This window comes from Cottoperca gobio, chromosome 8 (assembly GCF_900634415.1).
Source record: "Cottoperca gobio chromosome 8, fCotGob3.1, whole genome shotgun sequence".
NCBI classification, from domain to species: Eukaryota; Metazoa; Chordata; class Actinopteri; order Perciformes; family Bovichtidae; genus Cottoperca; species Cottoperca gobio.
In genome coordinates this window covers 11,101,354-11,119,577 of record NC_041362.1, presented here as the reverse complement: position 1 = coordinate 11,119,577, position 18,224 = coordinate 11,101,354, and the positions used below count along the sequence as shown (strand labels likewise).

Below are 18,224 nucleotides of genomic sequence, written 5' to 3'. Positions count from 1 at the left end.
TTTTTGTGTGTGTGCACTAATCCCCCTCCAGGCATTAAAGGGTTTTTAATCAATCATATTTTAGTAAAAGCTTTTAATGTTCATATTTTTATTTTGAAGTTGAGCTCCTGTTTTAGTCCCTGATCTCCAAACTGTCTGTAGTCCTATAGTATTCTGTGTGTTTTATTTCCAGCACCCTGTGTAGTCTGCATGCACAGAGGGTAGTTAGAGAGCAGCAGGGCTTTGCAGAGCCATAAGCCATGGTCTGATCCCTGACATATACAGACAGGGACTCCCAGCCATCTGGCCAGATGAGACGGTTAGAATAGACGCATTCTCTCTCTTTGACTCTCAATCGTGACTCAACATGACTCCACACACACTCACAATTTACGCTAGCTCTGAGGGTTTCTGTAATTTATTCTCAAGGGTTGCCGGAGAGCTCTGGTGGTCACAGATAGTGACCTCGCCCACAGCCATGCAGCTTCCCTTAAAGCCGTACATTTTGATTTCCAAATTCAAGGCCTCAGTTGCCGCCTGCAGGTTTTTTATTACGGTCAGAAAGTCAGACAGCCAAGACAGATTGAAGGAACTGGAGATAATTGGGAGAGAAGGAAAAAGTGAGATTAAGCTGAATGGGATAATTGGAAGATAGAGAAGAATCTTTTAAGAGAAAGTCAGACTACAGGGCCTTTCTTTGTATGAAGTAGCTTTGTAACTACACATTTATACGCAGATAAAGATTTACTTTTTAAGGTGTTTATACACATGGGGAGCATTTCATCCCAGCGTTACAGCCAACAACCGCCGTTGTATGATAGACTAGCATCACTGTTTGCTTTTTATTGTCTATTTGGGCTACTGTCTATTTGTTTGACATTGTTTTTTACCATGAGCACCAACCGGAGGATGCTTGACCTCATATGAATGGTCACCGCTCAATCTGACAGGTGTACAGAGCAAGAAAAAGCATTATCTGTCTGTCGTCTCTTTATACTCTCTGGATACAACTCAAAGATTTATTATTCAAGCATATATATATGTATCAAACTTCTGATTGAAGAGGAACAATGTGGATTCCGTCCTGGACATGGAACAACGGACCAACTCTTCACTCTCGCAAGGATCCTGGAGGGGGCCTGGGAGTACGCCCAACCGGTGTGGATCTGGAGAAGGTGTATGACCGGGTCCCCCGGGTGATACTGTGGGAGGTGCTGCGGGAGTGTGGGGTGAGGGGGTCACTTCTGAGGGCCATCCAATCCCTGTACGCCCAAAGCGAGAGTTGTGTCTGGATACTCAGCAGTAAGTCGAACTCGTTCCCAGTGGATGTTGGCCTCCGCCAGGGCTGCGCTTTATCACCAATCCTGTTCGTGATTTTCATGGCCAGGATATCGAGGCGTAGTCGTGGAGGAGAGGGGTTGCAGTTCGGTGGCCTGAGGATCTCATCGCTGCTCTTTGCAGATGATGTGGTCCTGATGGCGTCATCGGTCTGTGACCTTCAGCAGTCACTGGATCGGTTTGCAGCCGAGTGTGCAGCGGTTGGGATGAGGATCAGCACCTCAAAATCTGAGGCCATGGCTCTCAGCAGGAAACCGGTGGATTGCCTACTCCGGGTAGGGAATGAGCCCTTACCCCAAGTGAAGGAGTTCAAGTACCTCGGGGTCTTGTTTGCGAGTGAGGGGACGATGGAGCGAGAGATTGGCCGGAGAATCGGAGCAGCGGGGGCGGTACTACAGTCGCTTTACCGCACCGTTGTGACGAAAAGAGAGCTGAACCAGAAGGCAAAGCTCTCGATCTACCGGTCGATCTTCGTTCCTATCCTCACCTATGGTCATGAAAGCTGGGTCATGACCGAAAGAACGAGATCACAGGTACAAGCGGCCTGAAATGGGTTTTCTAAGACGGGTGGCGTCTCCCTTAGAGATAGGGTGAGAAGCTCAGCCATCCATGAGAGACTCGGAGTAGAGCCGCTGCTCCTTTACGTTGAAAGGAGCCAGTTGAGGTGGTTCGGGCATCTAGTAAGGATGCTACCTGGGACCCTCCCTAGGGAGGTGTTCCAGGCACGTCCAGCTGGGAGGAGACCCCGGGGAAGACCCAGGACTCGGTGGAGAGATTATATCTCCTCACTGGCCTGGGAACGCCTCAGGATCCCCCAGTCGGAGCTGGAGGATGTGGCCCGGAGAAGGGAAGTTTGGGGTTCCTTACTGGAGCTGCTGCCCCTGCGACCCGACCCCGGATAAGCGGTAGATGGATATATATATATAAGAGATATTACGTTGATTCAAATAATCCGTTTACCTCCTGCCATTAGATGAATTGGATGCTGTTTTTGCTCACTGTTGATGTCTCTACCCACAGTTTAATACAACCACATTCATTTAGAACTGCAAGCGAACATGTGCATTACAGATGTCCAGTAACACTGCGCAGTTACTCAAAGTTAATCCACACCACACCAGCCAATCAGAATGGAGAATTTTCAGTTGCCATCTTTGAAGGACAAGTCCAACATGTATGGTGCATTCCTTCATGGATATAATACCTACTATAACTCATATGCCATCATTTTAATAACTCTTACCTCTAATGCACACCATTAAAGAAAATATATGACTCTCAAGGGCGCCCTACTCTGATATATTATCAATCCATAGATATTTGCACCTCTATACTTACACATACTGAATACTTCATGCTGCAGAAAGGTGATAATCTTGCTCAGTCTTCATATCAATTCCACACTCACCAGGCTCATGAGTATTTAATAACTTTGAAATTGAAGCACAGACTCAGGCCATCATTCGTCTTATTCAAGTCAAGTCTTTTTCCCAGCATTCTTATAATGATAGTGCGCACACTGCTTCCCACACATGCAGATAACTTGTCTTTCCCTCCTGGCGACGCCTCAGCCTGTGTGTTGAAAATAGCTGAGGCTAGAAGACTTGTGAAATTCAATTTAGACAGCTACCTTGGGGCCCTGGGACGGTTCTTAGATCCCTCTCCGATACTGGAGGAAGCAAATAAGCGTAGAGGAACATAAAGAGGACTCAGCAGACACAGAGTCAGGAATACACACAAAATGTATACATACACTCACAGTACACAAATACAAGCGCACGTACACATGCACAGCCTTGACAGTCTTCGCTTGTGCTCTCTCTGATACTTCTGCATGTAGTGCTGCTGACAGATAAGCATCCTCTGACACAAATCACCAGGCAGAAGAGGTTTTTATCTCACAATCTTTTATCCGGTCCTCCATCCTTCCACCTGTCTGTCACCTTGAGAGGTGTTGTGAGTACTCTACAAGGTGCCATTTACCCAAGAGTGTCCTAAGTATATCGCACTAATCACTTCTCCAAAACTTTCACAAACAAAAAACGACTTCCACAGTAGAAAAGGCATACCATGGTGTCCTTTCCTAGTGTCGAGATGGAGGGAAAATGATATATACTTTGGTGAAATTAGTTTTTTAAACATTAATGGTTGGGGAGAGAAGAGCAAGAGAAGGAATGATAGAGACATGGACAAGGGCACAGTAAAGGAATAAGTGGAATAAAGGAGAGAAGCTGCTGGATGCTTGATAATTGGTGTTACGTGTACCTGGCGACAGGTAATTCATTTTGGCTGCTCAGTAACCAAACTGAGGTTAGAAAAATCTAAGCAGAGTTTGATATTATTGAATCTCCTCTTATCCTTTTTTCTCATCCTACATTGTAAACCAGATTTGGAATCGTAAACTGCATGCAGATCTTTTTTTATTAGTTATTCTCTTCTTGTAGTCATATGACTTTTTACTGGTACGCTTTGATCATCCTCATCTTGTTGAGAGGATGCAATAACTACTTCAATCAGGAGAGACAAGTAAATGAAGTAAAGATAATTCTTTATTATGACGCATGAAATGCGATAATAAAGTCTTGACAGCAAGTCTTTGGCGATGAGACTCTACGGGGAGATTTGTAATCGAGGGGCGTCTGCCCGTCGCAGCATAAAGATAAATCCCCCCCCCCTCCTGGAGTCCGGACACTGCCGGCTGATGAATCTGTGAAGACTGATCGTGATGGGGAGATGGAGGTGCGCGTAACAGCAGCATGAACATACTAAAGACAGAGAGAGAATCTTATTCAAAAAGAGACAGCAGCAAGATGATAGGCTAACAATGGAGGTATGTCGCTGTGCTATTGGATAGATGAGAACATTATGGGGTTTCTTTTAGAAAGTTCAGAGGGTGTCGTAACCTGTACAGTCTGTAAAGCACACTGAGACAAATGTATAATTTGTGATATTGGACTATATAAATAAATTTGATTTGATGAGAACAGCTGATATCCGATTGACAATAACAGCAGGAATTTCTGAGTGAGCGTGCGTGAGAAGAGTGAATGGCAGGATGTATGAGAAATAAACTACATGCATTCAAAAGAATAGTCTTCCTGACTTACTGCTACAGCTTCATTGCTTGTTATGGCTCAGAACAATTTAAAGCCCAAAGATGCTTAAAACACACTTGCAACTCACTGTCTTGGAATTACATCCACGTACTTCGTATGGTTGACGAGATGAGAGCACACTGGTGATGTTCATTTGTTTGTGGGGAAAGACAAAAAGAAAAAATACTCATCAGAGTTCAAAAAGCTTTAAATTACTTACAGTCAGTTCCTTCTCCAAGTCCACCTGATGAATTTAAATCCAATATCCACTTTGTTTTAGCTCCTTTATTTTACATTCAAGATCTTTTCATTTTTATGTGTGCATGTGTTGCAGTTGCTTTTACCCAGATCTCGCAGCAAAGCACTCCCCATACACACACACACACACACACACACACACAAACACAGGGGCCAGACGGAGACAAAGACGCCTGTCAGTGAGGGGCTGAAATCTGCTGTGGATTACCAATAGATGACAGATCTCCCGTGCACCCTGTCTGTCTCTGTCTGTCTCCTTCTTTCCTTCTCTGTGATGGATCAGTAGCAGGATGCCATTACAGCAGTAGGTCAATGGGGAGTATGTACTGTATGATTACTCACTATGTGCTGTCCCACCGTCATTTAATTCCAAAAGGTGAAATAAAAGTGGTTCGCGTGTTGATTGTCTCTCACCGGGTTTGTCTCTGCTGTCCTCGCTCTGTCACCACCACGTATCCTCGGTTTGGTTGTGTGTGTGTGTGTGTGTGTGTGTGTGTGTGTGTGTGTGTGTGTGTGTGTGTGTGTGTGTGTGTGTGTGTGTGTGTGTGTGTGAGTATGTGTGTTTGAGTGTGTGAGAGACAGAGTAAGAAAAGAGGAGTGTGTATCAAGAGTCTGGGCCACAGCTGTTGTTGTGTGGGCCCCTCCTTCTCCCATCCCTCTAATATAACCCTCCACTGTGCAGGTCTAAGCACATGAATGAGCCTTAAAACTGCAGAGTCAGCACTAACTGAGTCAGCTTCATCACTTACACACACACACACACACACACACACACACACACACACACACACACACACACACACACTGCTGCACTACAGTACATTTGCTGTAGCCTAATCACACTTCATATAAAGATCCTCTTATTATCAAGGACACTCACTCATAAAGGGTGTGGGTGTGTGTGTGTGTGTGGTGTGTGTGTGTCTGTCTGTCTGTCTGTTTGTATTTGAGAGTGTGTGTTCTTGCTTTATAGCTTTTCACATCAAAAACCTGCAGTTCCCTTACATTCAAAGTTCTAAGCTTCCTCCCCGACAGGAAATGGCATTACATATCTTGGTGACCATGGCAACCAAAGCTTGTAATGCGTGCCAGTCAGGTTTACGTTACACACTCTCAAAGCAGAAAGTGAAATTGGGAAAGAAGAAAGAAAATCATATATTGTGTAAGAGCTTGGAAGAAAGGCGTCATTATATTATTGCTGTATTGACGTCTTTGTCTCTTTATTTCTTACTGACTCTCTTCACAGAGCAGCTTATTAAACAAGCTGCTTTATGTACAAACCTTAAGAAAAGCCTTCCCTTTCACATCTCATTGTTCAAACTTTGCATGTCTTTGTGCCGCTGAGCCTTTTTAGCAGCGCTGATTACGTACCCATGATAAGGTCCCTTGATAACATTTGACTGATAACAAGTGCTCCGGATCGTAAGGTCACCTTTTAAAAGCAAACGCTCGTGCTACCTTTTATTCCACCCCCTCTTCATCTACACAGTATCTTCTATCCCTTGCTCTGCATCCTGAAAATATAATGACCATTAGTCCCCTCCTTGCGCTCTGGGTGAGAAGGGATCACAATAGCAGCAATTGATTCATGGGTAAATGGCTGCTTCCTTGACATGTAAAAGAACAGGAGGACAGGTACAGAGAGCAGGGGGACGGGAAAACAATGCAGCCGAAGTAAAATCCACACTAATGGAGTGGAGGAGGGGAGTAAAGATAAAGCGGGGGGGGGGGGGGGTAGCGTGTGTGTGTGTGTGTGTGTGTGTGTGTGTGTGTGTGTGTGTGTGTGTGTGTGTGTGTGTGTGTGTGTGTGAGAGAGGTTTAGCTGACTGTGTGCAAGCGGAGCAGGTTAATGTCAGGTGTGTTTGCATGTTAGAAAGAGTTAGCAAGTGTGGGAATGTGGAGAGATTAGAGACTGACACAAAGAGGCTTCTAGCCGTTCCTGACACAGATACATGGTTTGGTTGGCAGGGATTCACATCTCCTGGGTGTCTGTGTGTGTGTGTGTCTGACTCTGGGTGTCTGTATGTGTGTATCTGTCTGTGTGTGTCTGTCTGTGTGTGTCTGTATGTGTGTGTCTGTCTGTGTGTGTCTGTCTGTGTGTGTCTGTCTGTGTGTTTCTGTATGTGTGTGTCTGTCTGTGTGTGTCTGTCTGTGTGTATCTGTCTGTGTGTGTCTGTCTGTGTGTGTCTGTATGTGTGTGTGTCTGTATGTGTGTATCTGTCTCTGTGTGTCTGTCTGTTTGTGTCTGTATGTGTGTGTCTGTGTATCTGTCTGTGTGTGTCTGTCTCTGTGTATCTGTCTCTGTGTGTCTGTCTGTGCGTGTCTGTATGTGTGTGTCTGTCTGTGTGTGTCTGTCTCTGTGTGTCTGTATGTGTGTGTCTGTCTCTGTGTATATGTCTGTGTGTGTCTGTATGTGTGTGTCTGTATGTGTGTCTATGTGTATCTGTCTGTGTGTGTCTGTATGTGTGTGTCTGTATGTGTGTGTCTGTATGTGTGTGTCTGTCTCTGTGTATCTGTCTATGTGTGTCTGTATGTGTGTGTCTGTATGTGTGTGTCTGTATGTGTGTGTCTGTATGTGTGTGTCTGTCTCTGTGTATCTGTCTGTGTGTGTGTCTGTGTGTGTCTGTCTGTGTGTGTCTGTATGTGTGTCTATGTGTATCTGTCTGTGTGTGTCTGTATGTGTGTGTCTGTATGTGTGTGTCTGTATGTGTGTGTCTGTCTCTGTGTATCTGTCTATGTGTGTCTGTATGTGTGTGTCTGTCTGTGTGTGTTTGTTGGGAGGAACTGCAGGATGAGAGCAAGAATCTCATCCAGCTTCCCTTCATCAGTCGTGTCCACGTAGGCGTTGGTGTCATGCGACATCTTCTGTCCTAGAAAGCGATGCAGACGCAGGAGACGGAAAGCCAATGAAAGCTGAGGAGCAGAAATGTCTCAAATCAAAATAATTGTAACAATAAACCTTCTTTATATATGCACTTTTTTAACCAAAGTTACAAAATGCCTTACAAGATAAAAAGACAAACAATTCTAAAAATAATTTTAAATAGAGCAAAGAAGCTAAAAGAGAAAAAACAACAGCAAAATAAAACAGCCAAAAGATCTTTTTCAGATTAGGGTGGATATAAATATAGAAATGTCCACTCTTATCATGTTTCCTTTTTTTACTCTTATCTAAACTGTTTTTTATGTAACGAGAAATAAAATCACATTAAAAAGAAATGGATTGCTTTGACTAAAAGATGTTATGTTTAATGTTTTATTACCCTTCTCTTTCAGGCAGACCCGAGATCAGGAAACCCCTCCAGACTTCTTCTACTTCTCCGACTTTGAGAGGCACAACGCTGAGATAGCAGCTTTTCACTTGGACAGGTGCGTTACATAATCTTTTCTTTTCCTTAAAAAACCCTGAGATGTCTTTGTGACTCATCTGTTTTCTGTCCGAGTGCATTTTAAAATCATCCTTCACGGCCTGTTCCAGGAAGAATGGCAGGTCGCACTTGTCCATTCATACAGACAACTACACTTCTACCCATTTATAAACCGGAGGTGTGCCTTAATGGACTTAAAATGGGAAAATCTAAATGGGATTTGGTACATGAGGGATTAGATAACACACCGAGCGCTGGGATCATCTCCTTCACTTGCAGCGGAGTACATTGATTTCCACATGATCCTTTTACTCTACAGACTTCAGCTGACAAGGTAAAAAAAACAAAAAAAACTTCTCAACAGAGCAACACTAAGAAGAGTAAAACATGATAGTTTTGGGATTCTGGGGGAGGATGATTAATGGTGCGCAGGTCATCTTGAGGACCGCTGAGGGTGCGGTAATTACTTCACACATGCTCACACAAACACACACACTCTCGCTCTCTGTTAGATGAGGTCAGCGACATGTGTTTGCGTGGGCAGGAAGATGGAGCCAAACAGGAAATCACAGACATGCCATTTCCACCGGGACATGGTTTTAGATCAGAGGGGGGGGGGGGGTGCTTCTGTTATCCCTTAAGAGCAGTTTGTTTTTTGGCTTGCATGCACCATGCGGGGCTGCCGAAGAATTATAGACCAGTTGCCTGAACACAGCAGCCTCTGGATACCAGTCTGAGCTATTGCTAATTTATGGCTTCATATTAAACCAGAAATGCAGAGACTGAAAGTTTCTTTGTTAACACTTTCTATGAAGATAGTATATAATCTTAAGGATGATCTTGACTAGTTATGAACTAGAGTAACTGTAGTAAGGACTCATAGTATGCTATTATACTCCACGCAGTATCATAAATGATCATTGTATTTGGTAAATAAGGATGACGTAAGTATTGATGCATCTATAATAATGCATGCTTCATCATAACTTTGCATTGTTGGTGCTAAGTTAAGAGTGAGGCATTTTCATGCATTATGAAGATTCTGTGCTGCATCATAAGAGATTATTATGCAGTGACGTCTTACATATTAATCACTTATGATGCAGCAGAAATTATATTCAAGTATAATTCATTATAAGTCTCATCTATAATGATTTATGACATATACAAATGCATTATAATTCACTATAGATGTGGTCTTCATGGAAAGTGTTACCCTTTCTTTAATTTGATTTGTAATGCTACAAGTGTTCTGAATGAAATGTATATCCTGAGGATTTCAGGGAAAAGGCTGCATCACTGCTTTCCAGTAATTACTTCTACATCTCAGGGTTTTTTTATCCTCTGTACTTTAGCATATTCCCAACTGCTTTGAACTCCTTGTGACTCGAGGCTGTGTGATAGTGCAGTGCACACGAATAGATGCTCGAGTGTGATGTACACACATATGCAAACGCACACACAGGTGCTCCTTTGTCACCGGGGCCCGACATGACGGTGCAGTTTGCAGCTCCTGAATGCGTCCCTCTGTAGGCTAGAGTTTCGCCAACTCTGTTCCAGTCAGCCGGTCCGTCTGTGTGTGCGCCCGCTCCCAGGAGACTTATCTTTAGTCTCAAACGGGTCAGGGTCATTTGGATAGCAAATATACAGTGAGGCAGGCTAAACAGTAGCTGAATAGGTATAGTGTTCTGACATAAGAGTGTAAGAGAAGAAGGAGAGAGAGACACAGATGGAGACAGAAAGGGAGCACAAGAGTTTGAGAAAAGTGTAGACTTAACACAAGCATCCAAATATAGTTGGAGGATTATGGGTGTCTTTGTCTGTGTTTTAGTGTGTTGGTGTGACAGGTGGCATCACACAAACACACACACACACACACACACACCTTCTCCGTCCCTGTTTTGTTTGAATGCGGAAGTTGGATGTTAATAAATGAAGCTTTTGATGCCAATCCCAAACGCAGACAGAAAACAGTGTAAGGATGATGAATTATTAAAGAGGTCTTGTACTGACAGCTTGGATTGAAAACCGCTAAATGTTTTTCTGTAAAAGAAAAAAGAAAAAGTATCCTGATGTCTCGATTTTTCTTTGGGCTGTCTTTATTTGGAGAAGAGTTGACATATGTGGAGCACAAGTTGTTCCCTGTTGTTCTGTAGGCATGCAGGTGATTATTAATAGACAGATGATGAGCCGGGACGGTGCAGAATCCAAGAGCACTGGGTCAGAGCGGCTCAAAAAGACGGGGCTCAGGGTTCGTTGCTCTCCTGGTTTGCTGGAGGTACTCTAAATATCTGCACCAACTGGGGCATCATGGGAGAAGGCGCTGGAGGCTGAACATGTTTTTGTAGCTGCATCCGTTCAGGGCAGAGTAAAGTTGAAAACATTGTGTAATACAGTACTAATTTAGACCTGACTTTCCAATCTTCCACTGTGGCAATGTTGAAATTTAAAATATGTAATTATTACCCGTCTCTCTTTCTTTAGGATCCTTGACTTCCGGAGAGTGCCCCCGGTGGCAGGGCGACTTGTCAACATGACGAGGGAGATCAGGGATGCGACGCGTGATAAGAAGCTGTGGAGGACCTTCTTTATCTCACCAGGTAGATCCTCTGCCAGCCTCTGCTGATGATGCAGTTTCTTGGCGGCATCACTCATACTATTTGGGCAGAGCACCTGAACAACACTGGCTTCACTTGTGAGACACTTTAAACAAAGTGGGTTATGTATCTGCAGTTGAGGTTAGTCTGAGTTTGTATGTCCAGGTCTGCTCTTCGAGGCAGCATGTGTGGTGACAAATACAGTCATAGCCAAAAGTCACCACAGGGTGGCGCTGTTAGTCAGCTTATTCTAAAAAGCTCTACAAAGAGGAGAGGAGAAAAAAGCCAGTTAATCAAGACAGTCCTTTCTTTAAAGTTGTTTTTTATGTTGCTGGATTAAATGTATACATTACAGTGATTTGGGGAAACTATAGCCTTAGTCAGAGCAAATGAAAAGTCAAAGTGTCAAATTAATTATTATATGCAAATCAGGTCGCATACATCATGTGTGCTTATGTAGAGATCAGCCTGTAATACAGAGGGAACGAGGAACACTTTGATTGTAATGTGCCATCTTTGCCGGCTCAGCACTCCCTTCCCTGTCTCTGTTAGAAAACATTTGTTTCACTGTCAAGCTCTTTACTCCTCAATGTCTCCATGTCGGCTTCCTCATTCACATTGATTTCAAAATTGTGTTTTCTTCTCTCTCCTCAGCCAATAACGTCTGCTTCTACGGTGAGTGCTCGTACTACTGCTCCACTGAGCACGCTCTGTGTGGTAAACCGGACCAGATCGAAGGCTCGCTGGCAGCCTTCCTGCCGGACCTGAACCTGGCCAAACGCAAGACGTGGAGAAACCCCTGGAGACGCTCCTACCACAAACGCAAGAAAGCAGAGTAAGGAACAACACATTCATGAATCTTTCAATTTGCCTTTTGACATTTGAGTCAGTGTTTCAACTCAGCTGATTACTGTCACTAAATATAGATATAATCATTTTCTATACATATCTGTTTTCTGTGTTCTCAGGTGGGAGGTGGACCAAGATTACTGCGACGAGGTTAAACAGACTCCTCCGTATGACCGAGGCACTCGACTGCTGGACGTCATGGACATGACCATCTTTGACTTCCTAATGGGTAAGAGTAGATGAAACTGGGTGTGACTTCACATATAAACATAGAGCATTTAGAGAGCAATAAATGGCATATTTACTTTTTAATTAACTGCAGTGTCCTCACATTATCTCACCACCTTGCTCTCTCCTTGTCCAGGTAACATGGATCGACATCATTATGAAACTTTTGAGAAGTTTGGAAATGACACCTTCATTATTCACCTGGACAACGGAAGAGGGTAAAAACACTTTCAAAGTGTCTGTCTTAACAAACACTAGATATTTGACCCACAGTAACAAAAATGAATAAATTAACATACAACACCTTGCAATTACTGAGGTATGATTAAATATTATATAAATTGATTGATTGACATCTACTATCCCTCCCTTGTAGGTTTGGAAAACACTCCCATGATGAGCTGTCCATCCTGGTGCCTCTCAGCCAGTGCTGCAGGTCAGACTTAGTTTGTTTTTGAATTTCTTCCTGTCATTTTGATCGGGTTTCTTTGTCCTGTTAGTCAATCAGTCCTTCCTTCAGCCCTTCCAACACTTTAGACCAGAGCAAGATGTCTCCACTACACACTGTGGGAATCCATCTCCAGAGAATGAGTTGTGTACTCGGAGACCTGGCTGCAGCTCCATCAGGCCTCGCATGCATACGTCTAATGTGAAGATTACTATGTGTTTAACTCTTTTACATTTTGACACACTGTGAGATATTGTCTAACCTCAGACTTCTCAACTTGAGTCACAAAGTCCTCAGCTATTGGATTTAACGCAACTCATGGCATTTTCTTGAAAAGTGCACATTTGTTGCGCCTGCAGTGCATCTGCATTTCGAATGATAAGCTCCCTCATTTATGAAAAGTGTGAATGCAAACTAATGTTGTAATTCATTCATATGGGGCGGGGGGGGGGGGCGGGTTGTGGTTAAGACACCATACAACCATAATGTTCCCAGTTTCTGTCTGTATCTTTACTTTCATCTCTCCAATCAGGGCAAAAATGGCATGAAAAATTAATTAAAGCAATACTTCACCCCTTAAATGACTCCACGGTGAACGAAGAATCCAAAAACGGAGGAAATTCCGTGTTTAACAAAAGCAATAATGACATCAAAACATCCATTTGCAAACTCACACACAACTCCTGCAGTATAATTCCAGTCTCCTTTATGCAGTCGTATGCTCACTACTTCCCAAACACATGCAGTTTCACTACAACCCTACTGTTTTAAACACTTCCGCATAAACGATCTCATGGCATGCTCCTCGTCGCAGATGTTTTTATATCATTTTGCTGTTGTTAAACACGGCCCACATTTACTTAAACCTATCAAGAACTTTCTCCATCTTTGGATTCTTCGTTTACTGCAGAGACATGCGAGAAAAACAAAAGTTTTCTTGTATAGTCATCATAGTGAGAATATATGAAGCAATATTTTATATTCTAGTTTAATTTAAATGAATCTATTCAATTGTCCTTTCCAGGGTGAGGAAATCTACTTACCTGCGTCTCCAGCTGCTGGCCAAAGAGGAGTACCGGCTGAGCTCCCTGATGGAGGAGTCCTTGCTCCGTGACCGACTGTCCCCGATCCTCATCCAGCGTCACCTCCAGGCCTTGGACCGCAGGCTCCGGCTGGTGCTGCAGGTCCTGGCAGGCTGCATAGAGAAGGAAGGTCATATTAATGTTGTGGAGGAAGAGGTAGTCGGGGACACATCCACCCAAAGGAGCCCCGGCCACAGGTAGTGAGGACGAGACTCGAGGGTGACAGAAAACCACCGAAGACACATGAACAACGGACCACGTCTGTGGCTTTCCGACCAAATGGGATGAACCAAAAGTCCCACTTCTGATATCAAGCTGAATTCAGTGAATTCCAAGACTTGCCATCATTGCCTCTCTGGAAAACTGCTTTTACGTGTGTTCATATAGAAGAAACCGTCCACAGCTGCCATGAAAGACTGTGCTCACACAGAGGCTTTTTATTTGTTAGATACAGATGTATTTTTGTTGTATAAGACATAAAGGAACCCCTGCTGTGTTCTGGTTGTGTCCTGTATGTTTTGAATATGGAGGGTATCAGTTAGATTCATGTGTTTTATTATATTAGTACATAACCAAATGAGAATGCACAGTGACTGGGGCAGAATATGGTCAGACAATAAGCTTTATCAGTTATCACGATGTATGAGAAGGTTGAGAACAATGTGTGGAAGATGTTTTTTTCTTTTTGTAAAACATGTCAGACCTGGCACAGACACTCTACAACCAGGAGAATAAGCAAACAGTTTGTTCTCTTAATTTTCTTTATAAGCTTTCTGTCTTGGCACAGACTGAACATGTTACCACGCTCATCTGAACAGTGTAAATCTGAGTGCAAGCATATTTGACACTGAAGTTCAAACAGTACGTTCACTTTGCCTTATTCTGATTTTGTATCCTATTTTTTTTTACTTTCCCGATTCCCCCTGCAAGCCTAGAACATGCAGTACAGCAGCACAGCACTAAAATAGTATTTTCCAAATCAAAAATAATGCCTAGATGGTAATTTCAGTCAAACCATTCCTACATGCGAACCTGAAACATTTACAATTATCTGTTATAATATGATTTTACAATTAATGCAATGCAAAATGTTACAGTTTGTATGTTTTTAGGAGATTCCATGTCCAAATGACTATTTATTGGTGTGTAACAAAGAGTGAGAGCGGTTTTAAAGATCCTAGGTTATGTTGCTTTGTACGTTGGGAAATATTTACCTTAGGTACCTTAGCATTTGGATGCTATTTAAATTGACATTCCTTTGAGTACTACTTTGTTCACATGATAGGAAAACAACAAAGCTATTGGAAATTTGACATTGAGGTGGTGCCATGCAGTTTTCACTTTCCTCCTGAGAGTCCTGTGCTCTGGCTGACCCGGTACCTGTGCAATGACAGAAATACAGTACTTGAATGTTTTTGGGTTGGCAGTATGGACAGGATTCATAGTGGGTGGACTCAAGTCTGAGAAGTGCTTCGGGGGTTATTGAGGGGTTAAAATGCCTCCTCCCACTACAGGGAGAACCTCGGGCAGTGTTCTTTGATTTTCATATTCTCAGTGTAAATACCTATAAATACTTTGAAGACCAAGCTACACCGCACAGTGATTTGCTTCTGTTTTCTGCTATTGCATTGTTACTGTGAAGATCTGTTTACTAAATGATTAAAGTGTGCAATAAAAACAAAACGTGAGGACACATCTCTCATTGTGTAGGTAGCTGTGGACACGATTGTATGTGTGGATGGAGGTGGATGTGTGATTTTAGACGTGGCAAGTGAAGATCAAAAATATGTTTGGGTTGATAAGCGGGACTCAGTATAGAGATATAGTTTTTTACCGATTGTAGAAAATAGAAAATAATCTGTAGGTTAGTAGGCCATAAAATAATAATAATAATAATAATAAAAGTCACGATATATACAGTATGTCATGAACATGTCCTGAAAAAGGCATAGTTTATAATGACATTAAAATGTTATTGTAAAAAGTCAAAGTATAGTATGCATAAGCATTTCATGAAGAAAAATGTCAAAGATTTAATAAAAGAATCATTAAAAAGAAGACGTAGTATAGTATTTCATAAAAATGTCATTAAAAAAGTCAGTATATTGAATCTCAAAATAATGTATTACTATGCAATACTATATTATGCGATAAAAAAATAATTTAAATGTATAAAAATTATGCCAAAGAAAATTAATTTAAAACAAATTATAGTATATTATGCCATGAATATTACATTTAAAAGGTCTTAGTATAGTATGTCTTAAAAGTGTCATAAAAAAGTCATAGTGTAGTATGCCATGAAAATTTCATAAAAACTATATTATGCCATAAAGATTGTATTAAAAAGAAGTCAAAGTGTCATTTGTCAAAAAATGTCATTTCAAAAAGTAATAGTATAATATGCCATACAAATTTCATTAAAAACAAGTCACAGTAAAGTATGTCACTACTGACTACATTAATGCCACAATCAGGTTTTAGGGCATTCAACCAGATGGATTTCTTATAATAATAATCTGATAATAAATCAGCTTGCATAAGGAAAGAATTTAATACAAACCTGCGTTCATATTACTTGCCTGCAAATACGAAGCATCGGGGACCAGCTTTGAACTTATATCCAGAAAGATAGACTAACTAGTGTCAACTTTGTCCTTTAAAAATCAAGGACTTTGCTCATAAGAAGTTTACTCATTTCCATCTATCCCCCCATTACCTTGCCTGGATTCTTTATTAAGGGTCAATGCTAAATAAGGGAAGAGTCTCGATGAGTTATGCTCACATCTTGGATAGGTATAATCCCTCTGTATCGAGAACTGTGGGAAAATGATCTTGGGGGGCCCCGCTGTCAGATGAAGACATGGCTCTTCTGAGGTTCATTTCTCTTCTATAAGCTCAAGACATGCCTTAATACAGTTCAAAGTGCTCCATCGGCTACACTTCATTAAAGCTAAACTTGCAAGAATATTTCCAAACCTAAGCCCTTTATGTGACAAGTGCAAACAGTAACCGTCTACCATATGCTATGGTCTTTCTTGTAAATTGTCCCTTTCTGGTCATCCTTTTTTGACACCATTTCCAAGACTAATGGCAGTAATATTATGCCCTCTTCTACAATTGCTATTTTTGGTATATTCTCAGTTCCAGATGACTCCAATCTCCCTGCTCATTTACCGAAGGTCAGAGTCTTTTCCTCTCTATTAGCTAGAAGCTCAACTCTATTTAAATGGAAAAATGTAACCTGCCCATCGCACAACCAATAGATCAAAGATGTGATGCAGAACATTAAGCTGGACAAAATGCACCCTCAACGGCTCCATTAAGAGATTTTACCAAACCTTCTGACCCAGCACTACTTTTTCACCCTTTCTTTGTGATCTGTCTTTCTGTTTCGGATGTTGTTTTCTTTCTTTAAAGAAATGTCAGAAAAAGTCACACGATAGAGTGCCATAAAAATTCCATTAAAAAGTCACAGTATGTCATTAAAATGTTATTAACAAAAATTCTAATATAGTAAGCAATATAAATGTCATTTAAAAAAGTAATACTATAGATTATAAAAACATAAAAATGTGTGATTACATTCAGGAGGGGAAGCGTTAGCCTGGTTTAACATGAACCAGCAAAATCTCTGTTGATATTTGCTACATTAAGTTGGTTAGTAAGAAATAATCCTCGTGAAGGTGTAAAGGTGAGTGACGGTCTTTATAGCTTAATTGTTGTCATGACTTGATGTGTGTGCTCGCTAATAATATTAACAATACGGATGTAATCCTTGAGGCAAACTGCAAGGCATTATAGCGTAGGATCAAGTCCAAATTGTCGTTGTGTCCGGCGGCTCTGTTGGTTTGAGTGGCTTTGGGCAGGTTTAGCACATCCTGTTTTTGCAAGGTGAGTGTGGTGGGTGGCACAGGCAATGCCAGGTCAGGCCTCTCGAAGCAGGTGTTAAACCTGTTTAGTTTGTTAGGTAGAGAGGAATCACTGACCCCCTCCACACTAAACTGTCTTCTCTCCGGCCCCTATATCCTCTCCCCACTTTCACTCCATTATCGCGTTCATGTAGAGGGTCCCCCATATTAAGTGCCGTCCCAAACAAATGAGCGGGGAGTGGAGGAGGGTATAGAGAGGGTGTAGGGGCCAGATTGGAATTGGGCCTCTGAGTTTACAGCGGCCATGTTTTTAATTCCCCTCCATGCTGCCCTGTAAATGACCATGTTTAAACTTCTGCTCAATCTTATTTTTGCAAGAAATACATTTAAAACATATATTATAGTGATACTATATATACTTTCTGAAGGAAGAACCAGGCGCTGTCCATGGTACTGAAAGGACAGAGCAGTGCTGTCAGTGTCATAGAAAGCACCATGGACAGTGTCGTGTGGATGGGAAGTCCATGAAGGCGGTTAGAACATGCTGGTTGCAGTGACTTTTATTTATGGATTTAAAATGTTTTTATGACACTGAATTGTATTTATCTCCCTATCATTAACGTGGGCGGTACAGCGTGTGAAAACACAACAGCTTAGCATAAGAGAGAGAACTTTCTCTTACCAGAAAGTTATTAGTGGCAACGTTTCCCTCCCACTGCAATACAACAGTGTGAAACAGCAGGCCTTTTTTTTGCACTGCATACAATCCTTCTTAACAGTAAATGAAGGTAAATTATTCCCCAGCAGAGGGCGCGAGTGTACCGCAGCTCTGCCGTGGGGTGCTCAGGAACAAGAAGCTGTTACGGGTTAAATTCACCAAGTGGCACTCAAACCGTGTGATCATGTTTGAAAGGTTTGCATGTCACTCAGAGAGATGACGCTATTTGTTGCCCTGAATTAAGGTTAAAGCCAATAAATGATTACTCAGTGCCTTGGTGTGTGAATGTGAGTGTTTTAACCTTCACTTAGACTGAAAGACACAGAGGCAACACACACATGACGTCACTGTGATGCTATATAACATCACAAACACGCGGATGCTGCAATCCA

General features: G+C 42.1%; 1 protein-coding gene across 1 annotated transcript in view; it reads left to right on the top strand.

The window, feature by feature from the left end:
- Nucleotides 1-14,933, top strand: part of fam20ca (FAM20C golgi associated secretory pathway kinase a) — a 40,014-nt gene extending 25,081 nt beyond the window's left edge. The window contains exons 4-10 of the mRNA XM_029438041.1: nucleotides 7,947-8,039; nucleotides 10,523-10,638; nucleotides 11,290-11,470; nucleotides 11,604-11,713; nucleotides 11,849-11,930; nucleotides 12,089-12,148; nucleotides 13,185-14,933. Coding sequence (XP_029293901.1) covers nucleotides 7,947-8,039; nucleotides 10,523-10,638; nucleotides 11,290-11,470; nucleotides 11,604-11,713; nucleotides 11,849-11,930; nucleotides 12,089-12,148; nucleotides 13,185-13,443 — 901 coding nt within the window. The 3' untranslated portion in view covers nucleotides 13,444-14,933. The remainder of the gene's footprint in view (nucleotides 1-7,946; nucleotides 8,040-10,522; nucleotides 10,639-11,289; nucleotides 11,471-11,603; nucleotides 11,714-11,848; nucleotides 11,931-12,088; nucleotides 12,149-13,184) is intronic.
- Nucleotides 14,934-18,224: the final 3,291 nt, after the last annotated feature.